Source organism: Haemaphysalis longicornis, unplaced genomic scaffold (assembly GCF_048455015.1).
Source record: "Haemaphysalis longicornis isolate Haplotype H1 unplaced genomic scaffold, Haemaphysalis longicornis Haplotype H1 scaffold_78, whole genome shotgun sequence".
Taxonomy (NCBI): Eukaryota; Metazoa; Arthropoda; class Arachnida; order Ixodida; family Ixodidae; genus Haemaphysalis; species Haemaphysalis longicornis.
The window spans coordinates 778,501-806,162 of NW_027526441.1; the positions used below are offsets into that span (position 1 = coordinate 778,501).

The window sequence follows — 27,662 nt, forward strand, 5'->3', positions numbered from 1 at the left end:
GATTCCTTCATGAACCGTTCAAAGTCGCCTTCCTCATTAACCGCCGTGGTGGCCCAGTGGCTAAGCCATTGTGCTGCTGAGCCCAAGGACACGGGTTCGGCTCGCGGCCGCGGTGGCCACTTTTCTGATAAGGCGAAAAGCGAAAATACCCGTGTGTTCGAGATTTAGGTGCATGTTAAAAGATTTCCATGTGGTCGAAATTAATTTGAAGCCTTCAACTGCGGCGCACTTCATTGCCTGTGCAGCGTCAGCGCGTTGAACCGAATCGTATAAGGAGTCAAGGAATCGTATCAACGAGTCAGTCTTCTTTATCAACATCTACATGATTGTCAGTGATTTAAACAGAGAATTGTAATGTTTCGTACTTATTTGTTGAGCTCAAGTGGTTGGAAATCAGCTTATGCGGCACTCTTCCGGGGAATTGATGCGGCGGCATTAAATAAACCTAACATCACAGGAAGTCTTTGTGTTCGGTCAAGTTTAAAATAGTTAATTTTGCGGTGTGAACCCAGAAGTATTGCGCATAATTGATGTTAGGTCTGCCGAGAGTTCCATTACGAAATAAATTTTATTTGTGAGTTGTCGGTTAAGGTTCCGGTTCAAAGACCATAGGGATTGATTGCGGCGTTTAACGCGCCGACGCAACGCAGGTGATGAGGTGCGCCGTAGGGGAGTGCTCCGGATTAATTTTGACCACCTTGGTATCTGTAACGTGCGCCGAAATCTCGCGCATACGGGCTGTTTTGCTTTTCGCCTCCATCAGAAAAGCGGCGGCCGCCGCCGGGAATCGAACCCGCTACCTCGTGCCAAAGACCATAGGGCTTCAAGCAATATAGTGCGCAAGTTTATGGTGTGTATTTTGTAGCAAATATGCTGTAAATTCAAATAGGTATGTAATATTCACCGCTCAGTTTCGGACATTTTATTTATGTACAATTGATGTGATAAGGGTAACTAACACCGGTTTTTCAGGGGAAGCTACAGTGAAATCTCCTTGATACGATTCGGCATAATAAGTTTTTCGGCCTAATATGCTTTTCTTTTCATTACCGGCCAACGTCTATTAGAAATGATGCATTTTGTGCGGTTAATACGGTTACATTTTGATCGAAAATTGGATGATACGACCGCGAAAGTGAATCTCGACCGGCATTTCTAGAAATTTTACATTTTTCTTAGGTATACGAGCTCAAACGTATTCCAACAAGCCACGATGGGCACGTTGCAGATACGCTGAGGCCGTGGCAGCGCCGGTTTTCCAGCAAAAGCAGCGCTGCCAGGCTTGGCCGTTCCATCCAATGATGGTGATACATCAGGCAATGCACCGCGCCATCTAGCGAAACGTATTATAAGCAGGGATAAAGGTGCGAAATGCTCCCACGAGACGGTGAATTCTTCGCGCTATGCTCTTTGTTTCCTTTCTGCTTTGTCGTTACGTGCGGCGGTGCTGCCAGACTTGTGACAATGTCCGGGAAATGCAGGGAATTCTATTAAAAGAAAAGTGGAAATTGTACGCAAATTCCAAGAGGACCTGAAGGGAAAGCGCGTAAACATGGCACACAAGCTTTGCCAGTGTCAAAGCCCAGCACTATTGTCGGTCAGCCACATGAACTTCGAAAAAAACGGCAAGATTTCGGGCCCGGTGTGCAACAAACGCGAGGTGTGAAGCATGAGCAAATGGAAGACATCCTGCTTACATGTTTCAAGGAAGTTAGAGCGGCAGGAGTGAGCGGCGACGGCTTAGTCCTATAGGCGAAAAATTTGATAACATCGAGCTCTCTTGGGGCATTGAAGACTTCCAGTAATTCGGCGGCTGGCTTCAGTGATTTACGGAATTACTCGTATTGTTGTAGATAACAGTGTCTGGCAAAGGGAAAAGAAATGCCGACAGCTTCATTTTTCATGTTCCAGAAGAATTTACTCCTGGGAGCTGAAACGAAGAAAAGAGAGAGAGAAAAAGTAATTTATTGAATGGAAGGAAAACACAGAGAGGTCGGAAAGATCACAGCCTCCACTCTGTGCGGAGGTGGGGGAAGGGGGAAAAGAGCATAGATAGACAGGGTGATGACGGACATAGAGGCGATACTATAAGTACATACAAAATTCGCACGAGGTCGCGTGTACGCTCCCGGACGCGGCGGCGGCTTTGACCCCCAGGTGGTCAAAAGTAATCGGAGCCCTCCACTACGGCGCGCCTCATCACCTGCGTTGCGTCGGCGCGTTATACCTTACAATCAATCAATAAATTAATCAATCAATCATTCAATATACAAAATGCCTATGCCTTGTACAGTAAATGTTGAAAGTGCAGCACAAATTGACCAGCTACTTCAATGTTGCTCAATAAATATGAGTTGCTGACGGAGTATGCATATGTTACTGTGTGATATAATGCGTTTTTTTTCTGTTCCCGTAAAAAAACGTATCAACGAGAGTTCACTGTAATTGGAAAGGGTCATGCTTGCAATCGTTGTAATTGTATAAATTTATGTCATTGGCGAGAAAAAACAACAGAGAAGTTTAAAACACTAGAATAACCCGACGTATTTGGTCCAGAGCCGAATCGGCCCCTAAGTACTCAGAATGTAGGCGCTACACATTAGTAGATAATGATCTGAATTTCTGTAGATTTTCTTGTTGGTTTATTTTATTTGGTACTATACAAACAGTGGCCTTCACTTCACTCTTCTACTTTCCCCGAATCAGCATCTTCACTGCCTGTGCATAACTTTTCCTTCTCCCCTCTCGTCAACGTGTTCACCTGGGCGCTGCACTAAGCGAGGCTTCTTGCGACCACGCGCTGTGGACGCCAGGTTTCTCAGTCTAATGTGGCACAAAAGGCGGAGCAACGCGTGCGATAAGGCGGTAATCCACACGAACAAGGCGCATCTATAGCAGGCGGGAAACACGTGCGCGTTCACCATTGCCCCCCCCCCCCCCCCCCCCCTCTTCCGGTCCCGTCTCTTGACACACACTATTTTTGCGCAGAAGTTAAAGGTATACAAACGTTAAAAGAGCAGCTCAAGCTGAAACCTTAACTAAAAATAAGCCGCGTACAAAAACACACATTTCATCGAAATATCTTTTGGGTTTCATATCACGATTTTCTTCCCCGGATTCTTGTTCGCGTTGAACGCGACACAGATGAATGTTACCGGGTCGCCGTAGGGGGCCTGCCTACAGCCAACCGTGACAGGTGTATGCTCAGGTCTCTCCGCATTCGCAATAATTTTTCGCCTTTTACTAAAGGTTACCGTGCGGAGGGACAACTTCATGAGCTTCGTGCTCAATTTTTGGGAGGCCTTGCCCGTTTGGGCGAGGCCTAATATCGAAATCCAAAATAAGAAATGCAGTGTCTACCCTTCTCATATGCGCCTGGCGCGTTACCCCGGGAGATGTCTTGTGCTTTGCACACGGGGTGTTGGGCTAGTGTACTGCAAGCGACTCCCCGCCATTGTAGGCTTCCACCAGTTCCTGCTCGTCAAATCGAGGTAGCGCATGTAGTCGTTGTCGTAAGCGTCCTCTCATGTAGTCACGGTTACGCCTCGCGCCAGAATGTAGCGCGTACTAAAAAAACACCGGCACACTCGGGAACGCCTCGCGCTAGGGAGCTTCGTGCTTCAGAGACACGAGACTTTTACAGCAAAGCTGCATACATCTACCCCACAATGGTTTCATCTCCATTGGCAAAAACGCCAAGGCGCCAAGAATACACTCGTACACGGCATGCTTCGCCCCTCCCCAGTTTTCACGTTAGTGGAGTTGGCCCGGGATTTTTTAACAGTGGAGCTCTTGTAGAAGCCGCAACTTCACCGTTGCAGGAAAAACTACAAGGAAAATTCCGAACGCATGTGAGCGCGTTCATAGCGGCGACCGCCGAGTCCCCGGCTAGCGCAGTGGCTCTAGTAAAAAAAAAAGGAACTCCAGCGCTGCTGTCAAGCGCTACCGCGCATGTAAAAGAAAAGTTAGCCCCCTTCTTTTCTGTGAAAATGGATGACCTGCGAAGGCACCTTCACAGGCGCCTTTTCATTCATTTGGACACGGGCCGAGCATAGCTGCCGGAAAAAGGCCGGACAGAAAATCACCGGCCAAAGTACACCGGCTTGATTTAGGCCGAACAGTCCTGTGTTGCCTGGTCTATTCTCGACTGCACAAATTATCGGGGAATTGGGCAATTTGCCAGAAGTCTTTTCTGATTGGTTTTCAGTTTTGATTACGTGCTTCCGGTTGACAAAGTGGTTGTGTGTGCTGTCATAATCTCGACGTTTCATGACGTTTGCAGGCACCAGTTCTGAAGTTTGCCTTGTTTCTCTTCACTGAAATCGCATAATGCTTGGCCGGCAATGAAAAACTAGACTAAATGCACCGGACATGACAACGTAAGCCTGTCTTTGCTATTCAACAACAATACTGCTTGTAATACACACCCTCTATTTGATTGGCTGAGAAGGCGTGACGTAATTTAAACAGTTGGCGGGAACGATTACGTCACACATTGGCAACTTCAGCCTGCGTAAAAGTGACGTAATGTTACGCAATAGCTTGAAAATGGCGGCTGATTTTGCCGCGAAATAGGGCAAAAAATTTCCCCGACCTTCGGCGCCGCGAAATGCCCGCGACTTTGCAGCAGGCGCAGTTTCGCATGACGTGTGGTTTAAAGCATGTTTTCTACCGAAACAAAGAGTAGTTTTGACTGTTTCGAAGTCAGCGATCACGGAGCATACAAATAACGTGCAGTATTTTGCTTTTATGTTGGCAATAAAATAAAAATTACTTGTTTGGCGTAACCGCAACATAAGAGGACAGTACAAGCCTCTCCATGACAAAGAGAACCCAATGCATGATATGTGTCCAGGCTCCTCCTAGTACAGGGTTTCTTAGTAAGTATACTAGAGAGGAAACTGTCCCTGGTAAGCCATGTCGTCATGGGGGTTCATGGGAAGACCCCCCCCCCCCTTTTTGGCTTGGGCTTGGCATGACAATTGGATTTTTAAGCGGTTTTTGGGATTTGCTTTCTTCACTATGCATTAACACATCTACGAGCTACAGGGAAGCCGAAATCCTCCCTGTTCTGTGGTAGCTGTGTTCGGTGAAACAGCAGGCAGTGCGTGATCGCACCGTACGTTGCTCTTGCCGCAGTCGAAGGACGTATGACTGAGTGGGTAATATGCCGCGACGAAATTTATAGCCGACGAAAAGAAGAAACAAAACGTACTTCGACGAAGACAAGATACGACAGATACGGGCGCCTGTATGCTTCCTATCTTGTCATCTTCCATGAGTGTTTAACGCCACTTTTTCTTTTTTCTTGTTCACCTGTAACTGACGGTTGTTGAACGGGTTCAGCACGAAGGTAACGTTTTCATAGGCACGCTCAAAATACTTTCCAAACTCTTCAAACAACTTATAATTTGAAATAACGGTAAAATTAAAATAAGTCTGTAATGAGTCCCCCCCCCCCCCCCTTAACATTGTTCGTAACTACAACCTTGGCCTGCGGAATAAATAGCAGGCACAACCGTTCCCGCAGAAATACGCTTTACTTCATTTTTCCTTAGTTTTAAAACAGCCTATTTTTATTTTCCACTTACAATATTGCACACTATTCTTCGCGTTTTTGCGGCACTTTGTTTAAATTGGCGGTCACTAAAACGTTACAATCCAAGCCAACTATGAAACTGATGCGAGCGCATAATATAATGGCGGCCCATGACGACCCAGACGGCCTTGATGTGAGCCGCGTTGACGCTAGCGCCAGATTCCTCTGTAGTGTATATTGTAAGAAACTCTATGCCTCCTAGTATAGTAAACTGATGGGTCACATGATCGAACTCAAGAGAAAAATAACAAAGAAAAATGACTCTTTTGTTCATTACAGCGCTGTTTTAAGTTGAACTTCACGAATGAGCGAATCAGCGACATCGGTACGCTCCGCGGTTATCAGGCGTAGCGCTTCGCTGCTCTTATGCTCTTATGTGTCATACAAGCGATGGTCGCGGCCGTCTTTTTATGTGATCACGCCATAAACTTGTAACATAGCAACAGACGATGGCGTGGCGGTGGTGGCGGCAGGGAAGGTGATAACGCAACAAAGCTTGCATTGAAGCAGAGATCCCAGCTATGTTACTAAAAGCGATTGAAAGAAATAAATAGATACGGTAAAGAAGATTGTGTGATGTTCTTTAGGTCAACATTCCTCTTTCGCGCACTTTTGGATCGACGTTATTCTATCGCCTTGTGGTGTTGACGCCAATTTTGAACTGCAGAAATGTGTTTCCCTTGCCAATCTCAGCTACCGCCTAAACTTTTATCATACATGCCAAGGGTTTTTGTATCATTTATGGGCAATATTTGATACCTTAGTTGTGATCTTTATGAGTGGAGCGTCAAATTACAGTGCATGTCGTCATAGCTATACGTGCAATACGTCACTGATTGCTTACGTTGTGCTTACGCAAAAAAAAAAAACATGGCGAATTGCCCGGGAATTTCTGCAGTCGAGAATATGGCCCCATAACACGTTTTCATTAGTTATTTTGGGGTGTTTTAATGGCATACTGAGCTCTATGCTGTATACCTTATTAGCCTCGCGCATGAGCTCGGCGTTTTAGGGTAGAACTGCTGCGTCCTACCGAGGTGTTTTGTTTACGACACGAAGTGTTCCGACCAACCAGAGAGGGCAACAGCTTCACTGTAAAATGGACGGGTACCACTAGCTGATGTACTGTGTTGACTTGTTGAAGGGCCCCGGCTATGACGATTTGGCCGGTCTTTTCTCGTCCAGATTGAAGGGCTCCACTGTGCGTGCACGTTTTCGGACGTGTTTCACATGGTTTCGGCGTGCCCCTCTAACCCGGCTTACCCTCCTTTTCCTCCCCCCCCCCCTTCTCGAGAGAGCAGGGAGGCTGCCCTGCTCCGCTGCTCAACCCTAGAGAGCCAACGTGCTCTCGTGGCTAGGACCCGTGCCGCCGCGGAAGCCACAGGAGTCCCGGACTAGGGACCCCTCCTAGACATTGTAAAGGGTCGGTCCTTCAGGCCGTCCCTATCTCTCTTTTGTAAATAGCTAAACAAATATTTTTAGATGCAGAGCATCTGATTCACTCACCTTGTCCCTCCGGCGTCGTCGTCGGCGTTGTCCGCCCCTCCCCCATTCTCCTCGCCGCGCCAGCTGCGCTCTCCGCCACTCACCCTTTCTCCTCTCTGATAGCGAACACTCTCTCGCGAGGGGCACTGGATTGGATTGGATTGGCTTGGCTTGGATTGGCTTGGCTTGGCTTGGCTTGAATTGGATTGGATTTGGATTGGTTTGAATTAAAGTGGATTGTGTTGGATTGTGTTGCGTCATAGCCGCGGCACGTTGCGTCATAGCCGCGGCAGACGCGCTGGGGCCGGCGCATGTGCAGTACTCTCTGTTCCGCGGTTTCCTCTCCTTCGGGCGCGCTGCGCATATAACCGGTGTGCCGTTCTCCGGCGAAGCAACATCCACGCTTGGCTCAAACACCTAGAGTCCACGCCGCTTTACAAGTACGCCAACGTCGTCATCGACTGGGACCGGCTTACGCAGTCCCCTCAACGTTATGCGCGCTATAAAACGCGGTCCCTTCGCCGCTCCGCCTATGCGTCGCATCTACACAGGGGTTCCCGCGAGGGGAGGTGGGAGTTTTTCACCACCACCACCGAAGCGGCACTTTTGCCAGTGTCTTTGACGTTTAAAGACGCGAACATCACCGGCAGCTGGTTATCCGTGTACAAGCTTGGTGGGGGGCAGCGGAGGAGGGAGGGAGGGACGTGCACGCGCAGCGAGGCTTGATGCGATCACCGACGTCGGGCCAGTTCTGCTGGTGGGAGATTTCAACAAGAACTTGTGAGGTTCGACCGTGGATATCTTTGGACTGCGCCCCCCTTCCCCCCTTGCCCCCCGACGCAGACGTGGAGGAGTCGGCCGTCACACTCCTGCGGGGCCGGCTCGACGCGCGGCGCACGCGGGAACGAATAAGCCCGTGTCCGGCTTGGAACAAAAAGTAGTGGCTTTCTTTGACTGTTGTGTGGCGACCACCATGTATGTACGCTCTCCGAACGCACCTTGTTCGTCGGAAAGTGCTGTACCCGGCCTTGCTGTTTCTTGTTTTTTTTAACGTTTACCCTTCCCTCACCGAGAGGATTTATGCAGCGCCCTTCGAGTGGAAGGAGGCCATTTGCTACCTAACTCACTGCTGGTCGCCGGTATTAACCCGCGGTGCCGGCTAGACCCCGGCAAGCTTGTAAGCCCCGCTGCAGGCTACGTTCTGTTGCCTTGTATACGCTCTGTAAATATTCCTGTACATAAACTGTACATAGTTGGACATCGGCGTCTGTCTCGTCCATCACGGCGACACGAGACACGGCGGCGCGTTCCTGGAGAACAAGAAGTCGTGAAATTTACTGACGCGCAACCGCCCGGTGCGACCTGACTGTTGCCCTTCGTGGTCGAGCGGTTTGGGTTGCTGTGGTACACAGAGAGTAAGATGCCTACGACGTGGGAGTGAAACGGACAGCCTCACGATTGTGCGCTGGGATATATCTGTAGTTTTTTCAACTTTCAGCAAATTTGCTCGGAAGTATGTTTAGTCGCAAATTAAAACAAGCGTGTTTCGTGTCGTCCACTACTTGGACTGTGCGCAGCTTCGCCGGTCATCCTCTTCACAAAGTGGAAGAACACTGAATTTTAAAGCGAAAGCTCTCTTAGTGGGAGAGATGGCGACCTCTCAGAGGACTAATGCAATTTCCCATAGGCCGGTTTGTCGACCTAATAGCTCTGATAAGATCTCCGGACACACGGCGCGTATGTGAAATCGGGCTTCTATTGTATCAAAACGGTTACTTGAAAATCGCGAAAAAGGACCAGTTCTGGATAAGACTATAGGGGTGGGGATACCGTTATCACGCACCACCATCAGCGCCATGTTCAGTCAAAACGTCAACTACGGCTACCAAACTTGCAGCTCTGAGGGTGCCTTTCGCTCATGTCAGCAAGCAACCCTCACGAGATTGGGCTATCTTCACAGACTTAATGGCTGCGTTTCAATGTCTAGCGTCTTTTCCAAAAGACCAGCTTGGGTCTGACATACACGCTTTACATCTCCAAGCTCTAGAAGCGCACCATCACAAAGCAGTTCAGTGGATTTCAGCCCATTGTGGGATAACAGGCTATGTGAAGGCTGACATTGCTCCATGTTTGCGCATAACCATCATGGATCGGCAGTATGCATATGCATACCATTCTCCAGGAGATATGCATCTGTCCTTGCATCCGGCGTGGCATGGAACATGCAGTGCGGAGCCTGGGATGACGTATCATGTCATTACGCTCGGCTATCTTTCATTGATACCAGCTGCAAATTTATAATACCACCAGGAGTCTCCCAGCGGGTAGAAGCAATTCTACATCGCATGAGGTTGAATGTCGTATACACACGCAACTTCCTCTTTAAGATGAAACGAGCGACGTCGCCCCTCTGCCCACACTGTGATGTGTGAGAAATCCTCCATCACCTGCTCTTTGACCGTGCTCGATTCAGTGCTCAAATAGTGTCGCTTTCCGTGGATATTCAGATAAAGGACGTTTTAGCACCGTGGGCATGTGCCAAACCTCCTTTATGGGCTACGAAAATTCTGATAGAGTACCTGCAACACACAGGTCTATACCAGTTTATGTGAATAACGCAAAGTTTCTGTGCGCATAAAGTTCTTGAAATCAGCGCCATCATCTTCATCACGTTATCAACTGGCGTAGGAAGTTAGGCATTTTAGCCCGGCTAATATTACCAGACTTCGTTAAAAATTGTTCTCTCTCTCTCTCTCTCTCTCTCTCTCTCTCTCTCTCTCTCTCTCTCTCTCTCTCTCTCTCTCTCGATCATCAAGAATGATTGCAATAATGTGCCTTTATCGCGTAAACAACGTATCGCTATATAATTTGCATTTATGGTAGATGCGTTTACCTAGTGCACGAAAAATCGTCGCATGGGTTCGTTCTTCGTTTGCTATTTGGGCCTTAGTAGGCTGCACGATCGATTGGAGATACTTTCAGCGAGGGTTGGAAGCAGTTTTAGCGAAGGTTGTGACGGCTTTCTGAGGGAATTTTTTTCTGAGAAAGCTTTCGCGCTTCTCTCAACTTTGTTATGAAAAGGATGGTAAAGTTTACCTTATTCTCTGCGACTACTAACGAGTGGCGCTGCTCCCCCAAGACTACGAGACGCTTCCGTCGGCGCTGCGAAACGTCACGAGGCGCTTGCTTGCCTATTTATTTCTTTATTTATTTATTTATAATACTGCTGACCCCAGTGAAGGGGTCGTAGCAGGGCGGAAAGAAAAGTGTAATATAATTACAATTATACAGACAAAAAGCGCGCATAACACAAGCAAAAAAAGAAACAAGATTGAAGTCATTGCGAATTCAGAGTGGCGCGCGGATAACATCTATCAAAGGAAAAAAAAAGAAAAAAGAAACCGATACACGCATCGGAACAACACACACCGCTAAAAGAAGATTACACAGCAATGCCCGGCGCACACAATATCATCATCATCATTTAATTACCCTTAAAGTCCCTGTCTTGGGCATTACATAAGGGGGGGGGGCAGGAACGAGAGCTTCCGATGGCCATGATAAAACAAGGGGAAAACACAGGGGCAATATCAAAGCCCCGTAAACACGACAACAGCAAGAACAATAAGACTACATAAACATGACAACAGCAATAACAGGAGGATTGCACAAATGAGGGGAAGCGAAAAAAATGAAAGCGTATACATGTTCGGAGAAACAAAAGAAAAAACAAGACAGGAGGAAAAACAAATGGAACACCAAAGAGAAAGATCGGGCAACATTTAAAGCAGGGAAGCCGTTTGGGGGGAGAAACAAGAAGGGACTCATTCCAGCAGCCGTTTGACTGCATGGGGTAACAATGGCTTAAGAAAAATAAAACGAGGTAACAATGGGGTAACAATGGCTTAAGAAAAATAAATGAGGGAGAAAATACAACAGATTTAACATCATTCATGAAAAGGTGAGCCAGAAGTATGGAGGGCACACAAGCAAAGTTGGCGCACAACAGGCTTGTAGTGATCCCTTCAGTAGTTTGAGCACATGTAGTCACAAGAGGAAATAAGGACACGACACATGGGGCGCCAATAGGAGGAGGATGTGTCAACAAGAATCACATTAGCGCATGAGGTAACAGCGATAAAAAAAGAGCAAGGAGAACACCATACATGGAAACTATACACTAACATCTGGGTGTGGTCGTACTACATGCTGTTCGGACATGGGGTCTAGTTGTATACGTGTACTGTTAATGACAACTTGAATTTGTTAGGGTCGCGTTCAGTTGCTATAGATTCAGGCAGGTTATTCCCCTCCTCTATGGCGATAGGAAGAAAAGATTTGTTGAACGCATTTGTGGAGCCATACAGGCGCTGCTTGCTCATTGAGTTATGTAGGCGGCGTGAGGTGCGCAGTGGGGGTAGCAATAATGAAGTGTGAATGTCGGGAAATGTATAATATAGTTTATGAAAAAGACAGAGCCTTGCTATTTTCCGCCTAGAAACAAGTGTGGGGAGACCGAGGGACGACTTTATAGCTGAGATGCTCAAAGGAAAGCCGTACGCAGAAGAAATAACAGCTGCCCCTACCCGCGAGGCGCTCTATCAAATGGGGTTCGGTCGGCACCAGAATCCCGGGACGCTCGCCGCCGAGTCTGTACACAAAGCAGCCGCGTCGGCGGATTGCCTCGAAAGCGCGTCATCCCTATTTCATATTTGCCGCGCTTTCGAGGCGCTTTTTCAAAGAAAGTGCTACGAGTTGTGCCGCGCCTACGCCAGATGGCGCCATGGGTCCCGCGACCGAGAGAAGACGCAGTGAAACATCCCCCTCGCGAGGGGCACGATCAAATGTAGAGCATTTCCGGGGGCGCACGCCGTTAAGTAGTTTGCGTTACGTTAATGTTGTTGCACTTGTGGCAACTGCTGACGAGAGAGCGCTCGTCAGCAGTAATGTGAATGAGTCAACAATATAAGGCGCGTCCGTAGCTTCCCATTCTGTGTCGGCTTTGTGGCGCAGTGGGTAGAGCACCATGTACATTGCGTTCCGCCTGCAGGGTCGAGGGATCGAAACCGGGCGCCGGATAGTATTTTTTTTTATATAGTAGGGAGGGGTGCGGTGCGGACTACGGACGTCAACGCGGGTGGCATCTTGAGTTACTGAAATGCTCTGCATTTAAAACGGGCTGCACGATTTTGAATAGACTCAACAGAATTTATTAAATAAGTTTGATGGGGGTTCCAAATTGCTGAAGCATAATCAAGCTTTGCGCGTACAAAGGTAGTGTATGCCAATTGGCGTACTCGAGCAGGTGAGCATGATAGCGATCTCCGGATGTACCCGAGGATCTTATAGGCATCTGCTGCACGTTTTTGTATGTGGTCAGACAAGGTTAGTTTGCTGTTTAAAAGGACACCGAGGTACCGGTAGGTCTCCAACCGTGATAAGTCAGTTGAGGTAACCGAGTATGTAAAGCGATCGGGAGAGTGTTTGCGGGTGACGTGCATGCATTTACACTTCGAAACGTTTAGTTGCATCATCCATAGCGAGCACCAGTTTTCTAAGTGGATTAGGTCGTTTTGAAGAAGGAGCTGATCATTTTTACTAGAAATTTTCCTGTACAGAACACAGAACACATAAACCGATATAAATCAATTTAAACCAATATGAACGTTGGAAGAGTTTTGAAGGTGAGAGGGATACTACCGGGTGTTCCCTGGGTTCGTTGCTACGCGTTACGCCTTCTTTGCACTCCTCAAAGTGATTGTGTGAATTTTCGCAACGATACGAACAATGTTGCTTCGACCATGCAGGTGGGCTGGCGGTAGGCGTACCAGGCGAGCTTCGCGGCTACGAAGCCCTGCACCGGCGCCTGAATGGTTCGCTACCTTGGAAGGCGCTCTTCGCGGACGCCATCCGGCTCGCCAGGCACGGCTTCCCAATGGGTGCTCATCTTGCCAACGCCTTGCGAGAACAGATGGAAATCAAGACGGACCACCTCTCGGATAACATCAGGTGGGTGCAGATGCGTGAGGGCCAAGCTTAACTGTAGTGTGTAGTGCCGACAGTGCAGTGCAGTGCCTGTAGTTGTAGACAGTTATGATGACAGCGGAAATTAATGATACCACGCTGGAACAAAAAAAAAAAAAAAGAAGAAACGCACAATATTGCTTTTGTACAGCTACTCATTTTTATTTCTCCCAAAAAACTCGAATAACTTTAAAGTGAGATAGCAGCGGATAATCGCGAAAATTCGGTTAGCAATAGATGTGCGGCGTTAGCCCCAGAAGCTCGCAAAAACACAGCAAGGCTTAAAGTAGCCACCGTGTTCAATCCCCGATTACATCTCTACATCGCACTCATTCGTCCTTTGATGCGTGTTGCGTGGTACACTGGAGTGCGCTCCCCACTGAAGGACACGACAGGATCAGAATGTGTTGTGTGACTGCTGTACATTTTCGGCGACTATTCATGCCCTTACCACTCACCTTAGAATGTGAGGTGTGGCTTCTGCGAGCGAAAACATTGTCCTGAATGTGGGAGCATACATCAAAGCGCATCGATAATACCATCATCATGATAGGGGTTTCTTTATGTTAGGAGCGAAACGATGACTCCGACCTAAATCAGGTTCGGCATAAAAGGCAGTAACGGGCCGCCGTCAGTAACCCAATGTTGGACGGGAGCGCCAGCCCTCTGCACATGAGGTGCAGTACACGCTTAGTTTACAATGACATGCAATAGTCTATTCTGAGGAGTGGTGCCATGATTCCTCTTCTCATGATGGACAATGGTGTGTGTCATCCAGTGGACTGACCCCTCTTGCTGGCTGGATGATCACTCTCTTGAAGAAGAGCAAAGGCATTTCAGCAACTCGTACTGTTGGTGATAGGCAGATTTTGAGAAGTACCTAAACGAAATATCAAAGATGGGATATCTATGTGAAAAGCTTCCTTTGTATACGGAGACGTCTTTCAGTATGTTTCAAATCTAAGCGTTGAGTATACCATATTTTAAATCAATTTTTATCTTTACATGCACGAGAAAGCCCAAATCGGATACCCTTCCGACATCGGCATCAGCATTACGCGAGGAGCGCCTCGGCCAAATGGCCGACGTCCGGGCTCCCGTGACGTAGCCAATGCGCTGGCTGCTGTTGGACCGTGCTGCTCCGCATTGGGCAGCACGTCGCAGTTTTGGGACTGTCTTCATGCTGCCCGGGCGCGTGTAATCACGGCGTGAATAGACGCGCGCGAGCTCGCGCGCGCTTTAGACCGGTGGTGATGCGACGAAAACAGTGATGTCATGAGCGCCCTCTTGTCATGGCGGCCACTTTCGGTCGTTTTTAAAGCGAAAGGTTTTTTAGTACGACTATGGACGTCTTGTAAAAAGACTAATGCATTCCCTCATTGATCTGTTGGTCGACGAAAAGCTCTTATAAGATCTCCGAACAGCGCGCGCGTGAAACCGGACTTCCAGTGAGGAAAGCGGTTACTTCAAAATGGCGAAAAAGGAACCGTTCTAGATAAGCCCGCGCACGCATAGATCGCGAAGAAAGAGTGCAATAGCATACCTTCATCTCATAAATCACGTATCGGTATACATTTAGATGGCTTGTCGATGGGTTTACATAGTGCGCGAAAAATCATCGCATTGGTTCGTTCTTCGTTTGCGATCCGGGTCTTTGCAGGTTTGATGATCAATTGTACGCACTTTTAGCGAAGGTTCCGACGGACTTGTGACGCAGTTTGGATGTTTGCAATTAGAGCTTTCGCGCTTCTCTCAGCTTTATTTATTGTTTATTTTATTTAATTTGTTTAATACAAACTGCCAGCCACCGGGACAAGGCAGGAGTGATGCATATTTGCACACTTGCAGCGACGTAACACAGTACAGTTCACGGTACAGAACAATGATCAAAATAAAATGACCACATAACAGGATTGCGTCGGACATGTATGTGCTCGGTCTACAGGAGCGCCACAAGAGCTGTATTGAGATATACCCAGGTATTGTTCGGGAGGGATGGAAAAGGTTCTAGGCGAAACTGAACCTGACACTGATAAACGCGGCTGTAAGTAATTATCGACGCTGCGCCCGACTATCCAATGTGCCCTTCTATGCTTACTGGGTGATAGGCACCTATAGGAGCAAAAAACGAATAAAAACGTAACGCAGCAATTTCAGTCACCATTCATTTAGGTCTGCGCATGTGTGTGTAGGTGTGTGCGTGCGTGTTGTGCGTGTGCGTGTGTGCGTGTGTGTGTGCGTGTGTGTGAGCGCGCACGCTTGATACACGTGTTACTTATCATCACATTGTCATTTTATAACTTGCCTTGAGTTATGTAGCCGATTTGTCCGCGTTTCATGTCGACATGGCGATTTTGTGATAACAGCACAAAAAATGTAGGCGCAGTAACGGCGCCGGGACGTGAATTAAAGGGACACTGAAGTTATTTGTAAACATTGCGGGATTACTAGCGCAAATTGTAGTCCAGAGTCCATAGGCCATGTTTCGACCACTCTGACCGCGTTTAGGCGAATTTATTTAGTAGAAAAATCAATTCGAAAATGCTGTCCTCCTCTCTGCACCCTCGCCCATTTTCTGTGGCGTTTTCGTGTGACGTCAGCAGGAGATGAGCTGGCAATTGGCTGCGCTACTGCACGGCTCGCTGACCTTCAGCGACCGAGTCAGTCGGCCCAACGTTTAGTCCGCCGGCTGCCGACGGGTCGTCGCAATTCGCTCGATGAGTTGAAACTAAGCCACAACACATTTGTGAATGAAAGAATGTGCCTTTTTTTACTTTGTTATTTTGTACACTGTATCAAGCTCCGAGTCCGGGTCGCTCCACAGAAGCGCTGCCCAACTGCACATGCGACGGTTCGCTGACTTTACGCCACTAGGAAAATTTAATGCCACTTGAAGGCGGGAGAAGAATCAGCGAAGTCAATATAGGTAATAAGGAAATAAAATCAACTGAAACTTTTACAGTACAGCGCAAAACTAGACAGCCGGAAGCACTTTTTTGCGCGGGGTGGACAAGCACAGCGGTCAGCAACACGACCACACATCTGCGAACACTTTTCCATCTAAGAAATGCAATTGCTAGACGTGAGATATTCTGGAAGTTTTGGGGACGCTTACTGCAGGAGCGCTATACAACAAATAGTCACCTAAAATACTTGAAATGCTAAAACTAAATAAAAGTGTAAACTGGTTTTACAGTATATACCTTATATATACCTATTCGGCAAGGCTGGTTGGTGGACGAGTTTGTAGGCTTTGTAAAAAGCCAGAAAATGTACAGCATGTCTTTGTGGATTGCTGGGACGCGGTGTTTTTTTTTGGGATGTCCTCCAACGAACCTTCCACAAAGATCTGCCACTAACACTAGATGGAATACGTTACCTGGACATAAAAGACGATGTCATACCATACGATGTTTTTTTCCTGCTCGGCCTTCACGCCATATGGAGGAGCAGAATGGCAGTACGTAACAATGACATGGACGCTATGACTGTGGTAAATTATTTCATTGAAAATGTGTGTAAGCTTAGAGAAGTGCACGCAGCACAGGGGTGTGATGATGATGTAGCGAGAATCATGAACGATTTATGTGTGATGAAAGTGCACAAATGTTAACTGCCTGCTTAAAGTATGGCAGGGTGTTATTACATCAACCTGTTGGTTGAGCATGTAACTTTTGCGTTATGCCAAGTCAGGCAATAAAAAAAAAAAAAAAGGTTGGGCGAGTGGTCTAAAGCGCTTGAATTTTTGTTTTGCAAGTCGCAAGTTCGAATACCCGAGGGTGCATGCTTTTTTTTGTAGGTTGATTTTTTAGTTTGCGGCCCATGTTTTCTATCCTGAGTTCACCATTTCTGGGCCGTAACGTTCACTGCTCCACGAGCGAGTTCGCAGAACACGCGCAGACTGACACTGACGCCCTAGCCAGTTCTTGTTGGCGTACGTGCTGTTGCCACAAGCACCGACGGCTTGCCGGCAGTGAGCACAGGCCAGAATCAGGAGACCCTTGGCATGGTGCGAACACGCTTTTTACGATACGGGAATGAGTGAGGCAAGCTCCGAACAGGCGGAAAAAGCGCATGATATTTGAGCGTCTGCGGTGACGCGGAGGGGGTTCATGCACTGCGTAGGCCTCGGCTAGTGATTTCTACGATGCCAAGCCGTCCTGGGAGGCTTATCTTAGGCATATTACAGCCGAAAACATGGCAGTAGCGCGGTACGACGATTACTGAGATATCGAGAATGCCCATCCAACGATGCTGTCGGATGTCAAGCATATGTTGTTTTACAGAACTGAAACCGAAACTTGTTTGACTGCTAACCTTGGACATCGTCCAATCACGGTGTCCCCTGCTCCCGACGTCACAGAGGAATTTGGCCTCGGTCGTCGTGGTGTGCGGACGTGTTTCCGTTCGCTCCTGCGTGGCCGGGGCGGTATCGCGATAACGCCAGCCACGCGTCGCGAGCCATGGGTGATTGTTTCGGGCGGCGCGCGCTCTGCTGCGTGGGGCCGTCGAGCGCCTTCTCGCACTCGCCAGTAATCGCTCGTCTGGCTGGATTTTCACCCAGCAAGCTCCCCTCACTTGGGACCGCCGTGCACGACTCATCGCAGCACAGCCTCGCCTCTACGCTTCACCGCTCCCGTCGAGGACTCCTCCCGGACGCAGCATGACGCCAGGACCTGTGTTTGTGGTGTGTTTTGTGCTCGGTGGCCCCCAGTGACTGTGGCAACGCTTCTTTTCTTCGGCGGCGCCTTAACTTTTTCCCTTTTCTCTCTTTACCTCTCTCCTTTTTCTCTACCCTATCATATTCACCCCCTTCTATATTCCCTACCCCCCTGACTGGGTTGTATCCCGGGGAGCCCCCAGATGGGCTCAAAATTATCCCCAGTCCATTTCTTTTCCTTTTCAAACGAACCACTACCTACCTACCCTACCGAAGTCACAGCCTTTAGTTGGTGCGCAGCCACAGACTGCGCATGGTAGTTTTTCTTCCATCCCGCTTTATAAAATAATTACCGGCTTATCAACCGGATAAACGATGAAAAGTGTGGTAATTTGAGCCAGTCTACGCAGTGCAAACAAAACCGGGAACTTGACAAATTCACATCAGTGCCCCTTTAACACGGGTAGGTCTCATGCTATATAAAATTAAAAGTGATGTTCCGGGCATACGTGCACAGTCGAGAACACCATCGAGCCTGCAAGCCGCACCGCAGGCTGTTGTTCATATGTGCACATCTGAACAACGGGAAGGCAATAGACAAAGAAACTAGCAAGACGATAAGGGTGACGCGAAAAAGAGTAATGAGAAATATATATATATATATACTAAGATAACGTGCCCGTAGTCCGGGGCTCCGGGTATGCAACTGAGGGCCAGCTCTGCCCGTTCCGTCAGCTGTCGCTGGCCGTGAGCGCTTGAATTTAGCAGCCACTCTTCCCACTTGGCGAAGGTGGCGTGAGGTATGACTCAGGGTGAAAGCGCGAAGTGTGTGATGTATGTCCGGGTATTCCCCGCCGTGTGGGCATGGCGGGGCACCCTCCATTTTTCGTAATTTGTGTATTATGTAAGGAGTGGGAAAGGACCGGGTCTGTATTTGTCGAAGTATATTTAAGTGCCGTCGTGTTAGGGCACTGTGAAATACCGGGAACAGCTGTCTGGAAAGGCGTGCCTCCCGAAGAGCTTCTCTTGTGTCAATACAGCGGTTGCGTGAGTAGGGCATTGCTGTCGGATGACCATCCGCTGATGCCGGGGTGTTTAGTTTGCGGGCGAGCGTATTAGCGCGCTCATTTCCAGGAATGCATTCATGCCCACGAACCCAGAGCAGCCTGAAACGAGTTGAGCTTCACTGCATTGCTTTCTCGATTATCTCTTCCGTAGTTGTGTTCAGCTCGTTTTGAATGAGCTGACGACATGCCGCTTGTGAGTCGCCGAGGATATGCACTGCCGTTCTGTGTGCAGCTTTCAATGGATCTTGCTAGTGCTCTTGGCTCAAGATCGGCAGCTTTATGCAGTATTTTTTTCTGTGACTGCTGTGATAAGTTACAGGTCTCTGTTGACAACTGTTATGACACCTGTTCCTTTTGAGAAACTGGCGTCCGTGTACAGTATGCCAGCGTCCGGGTCTTTTTTTCAATAATTTTCAGGGGGGCATTTGCGCGCAGTACGTGATCTCCATTACTGAGGCAATACCACATAAACTGCAGTCTTACTGAAACGTTATAACAACGCTAAAAGATTCAGCAAATAAGGTAAAGACGCAGTATCAGTGCAATGTCAAATCAAATAAAGGTTCGAATCGAACTAAGGTTTAATTATGGGCTAGTTAATTGTGTTTTTCTCATTTCCAGGAAAAAATTTAGCAGTGAATTCTCCGCTATGCCAGGATATACGTAGCGTGAACTAAGGTTCAGCTGGTTATTCATAGCTTTCCTGGTAGCTTGATTATCATGCTTACTGCTGCTCCAATGGCACACACACGGTATACGCATTATGTGACACGGCGAAGCTTCACCAATCGCCCCAGAGCTAAGCTGGTTCCACAGGGGCACGCCGGTGTTGCTGCGACGCACGATCCATCGGTTCCACACCCGGCCACCCCTCGCATAATCATCAAGTGGACCGGGCCGCCACGTGCGGAACGGAGGTCGGCGAAGACGTTGGACGCGTGGGGTGTTGGAGAGACGCCGGGCAGCGAGCAACGTTCTGTGCGTCGTGTGACGTCACTGCTCCTCGCGCACGCGCAGCACGGCTCTCCAGGAGCCACGCGAACCTGCTCAACCTCGGCCAGTGTAGCTCACGCTACAAAACAGCGCGAAGACGAGGATGAAGAAAGCGAGAGCTGATGTCGTACACGTTTTTCAGTCCCTTCGGTGTCGTCGCACGCGGCAATTGTCGGCGTAATATTGCTACGCCCATGTTTGACCGAGACCTTGAATAGTGATTTCCGGGCTTGAATAGCGATGATTGCAATTACAGTCAGCGGGGTAGAGATCAGCCAGAAGAAGAGAAGGTGGACGAACGAACACTGAGCGGCCATTGCTTACCCTGGTGTGTCGTGGCCACTACTGTAAATAAAACCCACGGCTTCGTCACCCGCAATAATGTCATATGTGTTATCCAACACCTGACGCTGTCAATATGCACCACGCCGCTGTAATCGCGTTTCCATTTTTTATGAGTTTCTTGGAATATGGATGCATCCCTGATTATTTGTAATGTTAGTGTGTGGATATGTTTTAGCGCCCCTAGGCGAGTAACAGTAGTAAAGTGCGTTAGCAGATACGCGAATGTTGTTTCTAGGCCACGAAGAAGCCCAAGTGAAGACTTAACGGTCTTTTCTTATAGTTTCTGGGTGTCCAGGTCAGCGACAATCGTCAAGTTAACGCACGATATTTGTAGGCACAGTGATTCAACCCCCTTATCGCAATATGTGTGCTTTGAATTGAAATCAGACCAGAAATGGGAAGTTGATGATCACATATTTGGAGTTTATGGATTAAATTTCCGAATAAAATGGCCGACCCCAGCGACAGTAAAAGGGCTCATTTTTAACAAAAAAGCGAAGCTACGATTATAGCTACGTCATTACGACGTATTTTATACGCAGTGTGTAGAGTGCCTGCCGTCAGGCGCTACAGCCATTGCTAGAGTGCCGTCCGACGACATTCGAATATTTAAAACAGGGCTGACGCAGGCTAGAGCGTCTACCGTGGTGGTGTAGAGGTTCCGCTTTGGCACCCTGTCACTTACGGCGGTCGTTCGAGTACGGCTCTTGCCTCCTCTATTTTTTACATGTTAATTTTTAATTATGTTTCCACGGTTTAGCGAAGTTCCGGTGTTTTCAATGACTTTTTTCTGTTTGATAGGTTATGGTAGGTCAGTTTGCAATACGTTACGTAATGGAGGTCGAAGTGGCTCCAGACGCGGCATTTTTTTATCGGAACTCCGATGTATGTCGCTTTAGTAAAGTGCCCGTACTACCTTCGGACAGCACTATAGACACAGCGTATTTCATAAGACGAGATGCTGATAACAAACTTTTCCTTTTAGAAACGTTGTTTGACCTGTGTAACTTTTAAAAACGTCGTTCTCAGTGTTTTTTTTTTTTACTTTCCTCACCAAAACATAGCCAGCAAACGTGCGCGCGAAATTTGAGTACATAACGTACATCTTCCCGTGTGTGAAGATTTCGTGAAGTGCGCAGACAGAAACAGCTGGTTTATCTCCCTAGAGCTAAATGACCAAGCATGTGAAGCCTTTAGAAGCTTCATGTCTTAAACATATTCGATCATTCAGCCTAACAAGAAACCTAGAGCAGTAATGACCCCATCTATGCCCTCAGGCGAGCCTTCACGAACCCGGAGACTGGCGAGCTGCTGCAAGAGGGAGAGCTGGTGAAACAGGAGGACCTAGCAGAAACCCTGGAAGCTGTCGCTGAGAACGGAGCCGAGTACTTCTACAAGGGAAACTTTGCCAAGGAGCTCGTCACAGAAATCCAGAGCAAGGGTAAGCGTCGAGTGGCGTTTGTAACCATAGGCCTTTTACACGGGAGCCTATATTCCTAGCCTTGAAGATTCCGGCCCGGGTTTACGAACTATGGCAAGCAAGGGCACGAGCCAGCAACAAACTAATATGCTGTTTTTTTTTAAAGGTTAGCACCGTGTTACTTAAATAGTAGCGGGTACTCGCACACGGGCGTTGTACAAAGCTTTATACAACGGCTAATCAACTCTAGCATTTCAGTCAGTCGGCATGTTCAATCAATCAATCCATCAGTCAATAAACTAGTGAGTGTACATGTGTTTTCTGTTTCTTCACTCTGTTTTGAGTTTTTTTGTTGGTTTGTTTATTCGAGTAGTAATGAAAAAAAGGCAGACAATTTCACATCAATCAATCAATCAATCAATCAATCAATCAATCAATCAATCAATCAATCAATCAATCAATCAATCAATCAATCAATCAATCAATCAATCAATCAATCAATCAATCAATCAATCCATCAATCAATCAATCAATTTTAACGGCCCGTGCGATCAAAAAATGATCGCGTCGGTGTTTCAAGTCATCAGCATGCGCTGGTGGCAGTTACTAGAGAGAGAGAGAGAGAGAGAGAGAGAGAAACTTTATTGCGTGTCCGGCAGAGTGAATTAGGCCGTGGGGGTGGGCCCCGATCCCGGGCGGGTCGAGCCCGTAATGGTTTGCGCCACCGCAGGTCCTTCCCGCTGTCGGGTCAGGGCTTCCTCCACCTGCCGGACGGCCTGGAGTTGTGTATTGTAGTCTGAGGAGGTGATGGCTTCACGCACTTTTGGTGGCAATTCTTGTGCTTCAGAGTGTGTTTGTAGGTGAGTGCAATCGTTGAGGATGTGCGCTGTCGTAGCGGGGGTGGTCTTGCAGATGATGCAACGGTCGGTGTTGTATAGCGTTGGGCAGATGTATCTGGCGAGCACGGGTGTCAGGATTGAGTCCGTCTGTAGCTGGCGGTATAGCACGCCTTCGCGGCGCGTTAGTTGCGGGCGTGGGGCAGGGAGTCGCTGCCTGCTGTGGCGGTACCATCTCAGGATGTCTCCGTACGTCTCCAGTGGTACTGGTTCGCTCTCTTCGGCTCGCAGTTGGCTGTTCCGATTGCGGTCCGAGTGTTGGCTGGTGTGCGTCGCGCGGTACGTAAGTCCTCGCGCTGCGCGGTCAGCCTCCTCGTTCCGGTTACGGATCCGCCCCTCCGGGTCGAGCGGTCCCACGTGTGCAGGATACCAACTGATAAAGATCGGGTGCTGGCGGGTTTGGCCCGTCCTGTGGAGGAAGCGGGCCGTAGTGGTGCTTGTTGTGTTGTTCGCAAAGCGGAGGATCGCTGTTCGTGGGGTCGCTGAGTATCGTTCTACATCGAAAGTCGGTCGCGGCGAGGGCGATCGCGAGCTCTTCTGCGTGATGCGAGTCCGTGGCCTTGAAGCTGCCGGCCGTGCGGATTGTTCCATCGGATGCTGCGATTGCGACTGCCGTGTAGTAGTTGGGCCGGGCGCGGTCTTCCGCCGCGTCGACGTAGTATGCGGTGTCATCCGCGGCGTACGTGGAGGCTAGCGATCGGGCTCTAGCCAGCCGGCGTTCTGGATGGTGTTCCGGGTTCGTATTCTTGGGAAGTGGGCGGACTCGGAGGAGTCTGAGCATGGGTTCGGATAGGGTGGTCGTGCCCTCGGCGGGCTGGTTGCGGGGCCTGATATTCACTTGTTGCAGGATGTGTCGTCCAGAGCGTGTGGTCGACAGCCGGGCTATCTCGGACGTGTTTTGGGCTTCTGCTATTTCTGCCAGAGTGTTGTGGACGCCGAGGTCGAGAAGCCGGTCTGTGCGTGAGTGCTGGTAGAGGCCGATCGCTGTTCGGTAGGCTTTGCGTATTGCCGCGTCAATTTTATCACGCTCGGCCTTGCTCCAGTTGTGGTACGGGGCTATGTAGGCGACGTGGCTGATAGCGAAAGACTGCAGGAGTCTCAGTACATGTGCTTCTTTCATGCCGGCGTGTCTCGATGAGACCCGGCGGATCAGCTGCGTGGCCGCGGTGATCTTGGTGAGGAGCTTGTTGACTGTGAATCCGTTGCGTCTGTGCGCTTCGATGTGCATGCCGAGGACGCGGATTTTAGGGACTTGGGGTATGCTTCCGCCGTCGCGTGTATGTAGTGCTATGTTGGCTGCGGCGTTGCCATCTTTCCGGTTTGGTCCTGGTGGTAGGATAAGCAGCTCAGACTTCGCAGGAGAGCACTTGAGTCCTGTGCCCTCGAGGCTGAACTCGACCGCCTCTATTGCTTGCTGAAGTGCATTTTCGGTCTGACCGTCGCTGCCGCCTCTTGTCCAAATGGTAATGTCATCGGCATATATGGTGTGCCGGATGTCGGGAACAGTGTGCAGGGCCGTGGCTACCCGTATCATGATCAAGTTGAACAAGAGTGGCGAGATAACCGAGCCTTGGGGAGTGCCTTCAGAGCCGAGGGTCTTGGGGGCGAGCTCGATGTCGCCGGCGTGGATGGTAACGGTGCGTTCTGTTAGGAAGTCATTTATGTAGGCGAATGCTCGCGTGCCCATGTGGAGTGCCGATACTTGCACCAGGATGGCCTTGTGGTGTATCTTGTCGAATGCGCTTTGGAGATCTAGGCCCAGCACAGCGAAGGTGTCCCGGCACCCCGGCGGGCGATCCAAAATGTCTCGCTTCAGGAGGAGCATGGCGTCTTGTGTACTCAGCTTTTCCCGGAATCCGATCATGGTGTGGGGGTAGAGCTCGTTGTCCTCTAGGTATCTCTTCCATCGGTTCATCAGCACGTGCTCGAGTACTTTGCCGACGCATGACGTGAGCGAGATGGGTCGGAGGTTGTCGGTGTGTGGGGGCTTGCCGGGCTTAGGTATGAGGACTGTTTTCGCTGTCTTCCAGGCCTTAGGTAAGGTGCCTGCGCGCCAGCAGGCATTGTAGTGCTTGGCGAGGGCTGCGATTGTCGTGTCCGGCAGGTTGCGGAGTTCCTTGTTGGTGACGCGGTCTGGGCCGGCTGCAGAGCTGCAGTTGAGCGTTTGTAATACGGATCTGATTTCCCATTCCTCGATGTCGGCGTCGAGTTGGGGGTTGTCCGCACCGGTGTAGTCAGGGAGTGGGGTCCGTGGCGTGGACGGCAGGTATCTGGCGTCAAGGCTTTTACGCAACTCGGCCTCACCCTGATCTTTGATTGCTTTGTGCAGTGTTCTGTGGAGCGAGTGTCGCTGCGTCCCCTTGCTCTTGGACTCGTCTAGTAGGTGGCGTAAGAGGTTCCAGGTGCGGCCTTTGTGTAGCTGCCCGTCCGCCTGTTGGCACACTGCATTCCACTGCTGGCGTGAGAGGGCGGCGCTGTGGCGGTCGATGGCGATATTGAGTAGGGCGATGCGTTTGCGTAGCTTACAGTTGTGCTTCTGGGCCCTCCATCGCCGTTGCAGGGACTGCTTTGCCTCGAGCATGTGTGCGAGGTGACTGTCGACTTGGGGGAGGTGTTCATCGGCTTCGATCGACGTGGTTGCGCCCTTCCTCGCTTCGATGATTCTCTGGGTCCACGTTTCGATGTCGTTCTCTGCCGTGTCTTCCTCGCCGTATTCTTCGAGCTTGGCTCTGAACTCGCTCCATTCCGTGACGGCGTGTGTGTTCTGAGGAGCGTAGGGGCGGCGCCCCCCGTAGCGGAGCGGCACCAGAATTTCTAGGATGCAGTGGTCGCTGCCCAGTGTTTCCTCAGTGTTGCGCCATTGTGCGGGTGGGAGGTTGGGCGTCGGCTTATGGAAGGTGAGGTCTGGGTTGGTGTCCCTCTGCGCCGACGTTCCGATTCGTGTGCACGCCGTGGGGTCGTTGAGCAGGTAGAAGCCAGCGTCTGTTGCCTCGTCGAGGAGCTGCCGGCCTTTAGTGGTTGTCTTGGGGTATCCCCAGTTCTGATGCTGGGCGTTGAAGTCTCCGCATAGGAGCGCCGCGTCGGTTTGGGCTAGCTGGCAGGTCTTGTGGATGAGTGTTCGGAATTTCTGCTGGTAGTGTTTGGGGTTGCTGTATACGTTGACCAGGTAGACGCTCTCCTTCTTCTTCTTTCCGATGATCACCTCCACAACGCAGTGTTCGATGGCGCAGTTGGGAAGGGCGGCGTGGTCAACGTATGTGAGGCCTTTCCGCACGAGGGTGCACACTCCTTGCGCCGAACCTTTTCCGGCGGCCCTGGCGCTTGGTGGGCTGGCGTGCGTTCTGTAGCCCGGTAGAGTGAGGGGGGTCTCGCTGTGTGTTTCTTGGATGAGTAGGACATCGGGGCTTCTGTGAGGTGCTTGTATGTACTGTTGTAGCGTGGCCTTCTTTTGTTGGACACCATTGGCGTTCCATTGCCACACCGTGAGGTGTCGCAGTGGGCTACGGGCTTTCGACGCCCTTATGGCTGTATGTTGGGAGCCGGGGCTGCTGTCCATGATTGGGCTGTTGCGGGGATATATGGCGGTTGTTGCTCTGGTTGCGGCGGTGGTGGTGGTGGCGGTGGTGGGGCGTACTCTGGTTGAAGTTGTGCCCGGATTTGTAGCATCATCGCCTGGATACTCTGCATGGTGTGCATCATTTGTTGGCACATGCTTTCCAGGGTTGTGAGGCGGTCGGTATTCGACTTCATTGGGGCTTCTAGTCTGTCTTGGCGGTCTTGTTGATGATCGAGGCGCGCCTGGATTCTTCTGTCTTTGGTGTTCTCCAACGCTCTTCGCTTCGGGAAAGGCTCAGCGGTCCTACTAGCGGTGGGGTTGCGATCCGGCTGTGGCCTGTCCACGTCGTTGTCCTCACTTATGGGTTCCAGTGCATTGTCTGCCTCGGCGATTACGGCGTCAGTGCGGGAGGTGTCCCCGGGCTCGTGGTGGCTTGTTGGGGGCCGTTGTTGCAGCGAGAGCAGCTGGGCGAGTTTGGCATTTATGGCGTCGATGGTGGCTGCCTGTGCTGTGATCTTCGCGTCTCGTTCTTCGATGCGGCGTTTGAGCTGCACATTTTCCGAGCGTAGCTGGTTCACCTCTGGGCTTGTGCGGGGAGTGTCCTGCCTCTGCTGTGGCGTCGTGGCCTGTGGTCGGGCCGCATCCGCCCAGCTGATAGTATTTGTCAGTCCGTTTCGGTTGCCTGCTCGCGACGCAGAGCGGCGTGCGCTGCGGCCGCGGCTTGCTGATCTCTCGCGCCCGTTGCTTCGTTGGCGAGAGCGGCTTTGCCGGGCGCCGAGCGTTGCTAGGTGTCGTAGCTCTGCCGGTGGGGGGAAACCTCTCAGTCAAGACCATAAGAGGGAAAGTATGCCTTGCGAGCAAGGAAACACGTTGCTAGGCAACACCCACGATAGTGGGTGTATAGCGCTGTAGGCGGGGGCGTTCGAAGCATGTCGTCTGCAACGCTCTCCCTCTCGAGCGCTACCACTCGCATTCACTTCTGTACAAAGCCTTTTAGCCTTGCCCGTGAGCGAAAATGCGATCCCCTTGAAGATTTGTGTCTCGGCTGGCGTATGAAGCCCGGCGATAAAAGTTGGTTCACCGCCAGGAGGAGGTCAGCGGCGCAGCTGTCGCCGCGGAACAATGCATGTAATTGTGCTGGCTTGAAGTGGGCTGAAAATAGGAGGAAGAAGAAAACAGTAATAGCAGCAATTAAATAAACAAAATGAGAATAATGTAATGAACAATGCGAATAGAAATTAGACTAAGTACGATCACATGAAAGAGGGGTTCACTCCAGAGATAAACAATAGGAGAAAAATTTAACGAACAATTACAACAGAAATGAGCCTAAGCATGATCACACGAAAGATAGGTTCACTCTATTTCTCAAGTTTTTGCCGATCACTTAATTTTTTTATTCTTCTAATCTCATTTTTGTCTGTTACCAGCGAATACCACCGAGCTGTAAGCGAGCGAGGTTGGGTATGACGGATTCGATGAGTGCCTGAGTCGCACGAGGTCGCCTTCTTGCATGCCGCAGCTACGGCTGGCTGTGCGTCGTAAATGTTGAGGCACCTGTGTACTTTGACCTGGTAGCGCCTGTGCGGGGATGGTTGCTTTGGCACTGCTCTCTTA

General features: G+C 49.8%; 1 protein-coding gene and 1 pseudogene across 6 annotated transcripts in view; both read left to right on the forward strand.

Annotated features, from left to right (window-relative positions):
- LOC144148131 (scoloptoxin SSD14-like) overlaps nucleotides 1–27,662 on the forward strand; it is a 65,332-nt gene that overhangs the window by 18,525 nt on the left and 19,145 nt on the right. For 5 of the 6 annotated variants that reach the window (XM_077679720.1, XM_077679722.1, XM_077679719.1 and 2 more), the window contains 2 exons: nucleotides 12,892–13,093; nucleotides 21,451–21,614. In XM_077679720.1, the coding sequence (XP_077535846.1) occupies nucleotides 12,892–13,093; nucleotides 21,451–21,614 (366 nt within the window). The remainder of the gene's footprint in view (nucleotides 1–12,891; nucleotides 13,094–21,450; nucleotides 21,615–27,662) is intronic. The other variant, XM_077679723.1, reaches the window with a different exon arrangement.
- LOC144148138 (U5 spliceosomal RNA) lies at nucleotides 3,201–3,321 on the forward strand (annotated as a pseudogene).